The sequence below is a fragment of the Rhizomucor pusillus genome (assembly GCF_041956525.1).
Source record: "Rhizomucor pusillus strain CBS 183.67 unplaced genomic scaffold VTP01scaffold_19, whole genome shotgun sequence".
NCBI classification, from domain to species: Eukaryota; Fungi; Mucoromycota; class Mucoromycetes; order Mucorales; family Lichtheimiaceae; genus Rhizomucor; species Rhizomucor pusillus.
In genome coordinates, this window is record NW_027192161.1 from 195,578 (window position 1) to 198,373 (window position 2,796).

General features: G+C 44.1%; 5 protein-coding genes across 5 annotated transcripts in view; all 5 read right to left on the reverse strand.

Moving 5' to 3' along the window:
• Nucleotides 1-172: 172 nt before the first annotated feature.
• VTP01DRAFT_3941 (uncharacterized protein) lies at nucleotides 173-918 on the reverse strand (the record flags this gene model as incomplete). Its single annotated transcript, XM_069382568.1, has 2 exons — nucleotides 173-322; nucleotides 688-918. 2 exons carry the CDS (start codon nucleotides 916-918, stop codon nucleotides 173-175), a joined length of 381 nt encoding a protein of 126 aa, XP_069235875.1.
• Nucleotides 919-1,070: 152 nt separating this feature from the next.
• VTP01DRAFT_3942 (uncharacterized protein) lies at nucleotides 1,071-1,427 on the reverse strand (the record flags this gene model as incomplete). The annotated part of the gene is made up of 1 exon (XM_069382569.1): nucleotides 1,071-1,427. One exon carries the CDS (start codon nucleotides 1,425-1,427, stop codon nucleotides 1,071-1,073), a length of 357 nt encoding a protein of 118 aa, XP_069235876.1.
• A 26-nt stretch (nucleotides 1,428-1,453) lies between these two features.
• Nucleotides 1,454-1,882, reverse strand: VTP01DRAFT_3943 (uncharacterized protein; the record flags this gene model as incomplete). Its single annotated transcript, XM_069382570.1, has 3 exons — nucleotides 1,454-1,552; nucleotides 1,602-1,681; nucleotides 1,747-1,882. 3 exons carry the CDS (start codon nucleotides 1,880-1,882, stop codon nucleotides 1,454-1,456), a joined length of 315 nt encoding a protein of 104 aa, XP_069235877.1.
• A 23-nt stretch (nucleotides 1,883-1,905) lies between these two features.
• On the reverse strand, nucleotides 1,906-2,148 carry VTP01DRAFT_3944 (uncharacterized protein; the record flags this gene model as incomplete). Its single annotated transcript, XM_069382571.1, has 1 exon — nucleotides 1,906-2,148. One exon carries the CDS (start codon nucleotides 2,146-2,148, stop codon nucleotides 1,906-1,908), a length of 243 nt encoding a protein of 80 aa, XP_069235878.1.
• A 49-nt stretch (nucleotides 2,149-2,197) lies between these two features.
• The window catches only part of VTP01DRAFT_3945 (uncharacterized protein), a gene marked incomplete at both ends in the record, with an annotated part of 3,014 nt that continues 2,415 nt past the window's right edge, over nucleotides 2,198-2,796 (reverse strand). Inside the window, 3 exons of the mRNA XM_069382572.1 lie at nucleotides 2,198-2,346; nucleotides 2,396-2,463; nucleotides 2,516-2,772. Of these exons, the coding sequence (XP_069235879.1) occupies nucleotides 2,198-2,346; nucleotides 2,396-2,463; nucleotides 2,516-2,772 (474 nt within the window). The remainder of the gene's footprint in view (nucleotides 2,347-2,395; nucleotides 2,464-2,515; nucleotides 2,773-2,796) is intronic.

The window sequence follows — 2,796 nt, forward strand, 5'->3', positions numbered from 1 at the left end:
TTGGGTAACTATTGTTGTTCTTCTTATTAGTTCTTTTCCTTTTTTTTTTTTTTTTTTTTGTTTTTTTTTTTTTTTTTTTTTTTTTTTTTTACTTTGTGAGACAAGTTCCATAAACAACTTTAGGATGTCATTCCCTGTGGATATTTGCATTCAACCTGTGCAAAATAGTGAGCTATGGTTGATGGTAGGACGAAATCTCTTCACCCATCCAGGTTGAGATATGCAAATAGACAAATGAATGAAACTGTAAACCAATATTGTCACTGCAGCTGCGCTTTAGCAACTTCTTCCATTCGTTGGCCTCGCAGTAATGTATTTCAAGCTCAAATCGTGGGTTATTGAGACAAACATGAATACACATGCAGCTACTAAGCCCTATGTGTGGTATCTAAGTTTGTAAAAAAGGGCGACGAAAGATCCTGCCCCTTCGCCCATCCCGCCCGTCTGCAAGAATAATCACAGAATGGTGCAGGAGCTTTATGCTGCTCTACCATCTGCCATGCTGCCTCTCTTCCTCAGACATAAATCATGAATGAATTGGTATGTGGATATTGCTAAATTTTTGATACTACAACTATTTAAGACTTCTAAGTAAATACTGTGACATTGGATACGGCTTCTTTTTTCTTCCATTTTTTCTTCGGATGCAAATGGGTCAGGATGAAGGCGAAAGTTCAAGCGTCTTACGATCTTCTTGTAACAAGGAATTATAGGATTTTTGACCCTTTTGAATATCGCGGCATCATCATCATCTGATAGACTATCCTTGAGAACCTTGATACCAGGTCGCTGTATGTTATCGAGCACGGCGATGAAACATCCATTGTGCTGGATAGTGGTAACGACCTTGAAGTGACATCCGATCCTGGTGATGGAACTTATAACGCCGTATAGCTCGTATTCGGTGTCTAGCATCATGATTTTGATAGTGTATGCCTTTTGTCCGCTGAGGTTGGATCCGATACCAGTATGAATAATGGCGGATCCAAGGCAACGACATTGAAATGTAGCGCATTATGGTTCACATGTTCTGTTATATTGTCTAAATATGATACTAGACCGGAGTGCGTCTACAAATTGTTCTGCTGATGTTTCGAGTCTAAAACCGATGTATACGATCCAAGGTCAGATTGTTGATAAATGAATTCAGTTCGGTGCAGAACAATGGCTTTGGCTCGATGAATTTCGAATGCCTGGTATCTTGCGAACACATTGTTACTCGTCCCTTTTCCAAAAAAGGTTCCTTTTGAATTCTTCTGACAAATTGTCAAGAAGATATTCGAAAAGGGATAGGACGTATGGTCTGTGGGCTTTCTCGTGGTGAGATAGCCCGGCGGTAGGCCGTCATCCTCGTAGTTCAACTTTTCAATGCAAATGCAGCTCTTGATCACTGGGACCCGCAGACTGCAGTAATGCATTTTCGGCATTGGGTAATCCATATGGGTGGACGAAGTCAGACATTGCTACTGAAGCAACTTTGGCTGAGAATTTTGCTGTAACCAGGGGTCTTGTAATGTTCAGGTACCTTGCCGACTGCTGAATGCCATGTGAGCTCACAAAAGTCATCTTTAAATAATAGATAAAACTGATTTCTTTTTTACCTCAATACCATATGCAATCGACTCCACAATCTGTATCAGGGGCCCACAAAAAGTCCCTGAATCTTTGCGAGGCATGGATTCTTTGATGCTGGGTTTTTAGACATTTCGTACGTTTCCCAGAGGATGCCATGAAAAGTATTGTTACCGGAAGGAGTACAAGCAGAACCGCCTTCGATGATAAGCTGCCAAATAGAATGGCACCAGCCAAAGCTCGGGCACAGAAAAGTGCATCTGTGGTCGCATATACCAATCATCATTGAATAGCTGGCATATGTCTTCATTTAGCTCCAACAACTGGGTGTACTTAAGATATATCTGGCAAAACGAGACGGAAATCACGCTTCTTCGGGAACAGCCGGCAGATATATTTCGAGAGGCATGTTCTTCTCAACGTAGCGTCAGCACAGTATTGTCCAGAGTGTTGAAACGTACCGAGCCCGACTTTTTTCTTGGTGAACGAACATCCAGTGCTGTGGAAGGATGGTAGTACTCGGTGCAGAAATTTGCTGATGCCAGAAGAAGAGGGTGATGTACGCACAAACATCATTGCGGGATAGCGCAATCACTTGGTGGCAATTGCTTCAAACCAGCAAGTCTCAGGAGCCGCCAGCAACTTTGGAAGACCCTGCGGGTGCTTTGCGAAAGCAGTTCAAACCACTAAGGGCGGAACAGATTGCACGAGCTTGAGCAACTGAAGCAGATCGGCAGCATCTTTGACTACATCGAGCATCATCGTAGTACCGTGCTGGAGTTGCCACACATGGATCCGAACGATGTACTATTCCGGTTCATACAAGGTCTGAAGTATGATCCGCACTTGCAAGTCAATCTGCAACGCCCTTTAACCTTGCCACCTACCAAGCTGCAGCCGTTTTTGAGTTCGCTCAGAGCATGTATCGCTAGAGCTGGTACACTTACCACCGTCAATCGCGGCTACCGTCCGACAGCAATGGCACTTTACACGCCGGATCAAGCAGTGTCCATGGAGTTTGATGCTGTTGTTGGACCACCCAATGCAAACCTGCCAAGTGTTTCTAGACTTTGGAGGACAGACACCACCACCTTGAAGAAGCCTAGACCTTGCTGATGACCACCACCTTGAAGAAGCCTGGACCTTGCTGATGACCACCACCTTGAAGAAGCCTGGACCTTGCTGATGACCACACAGTTCCTCAAGGGAAGAGACAGGACAGAC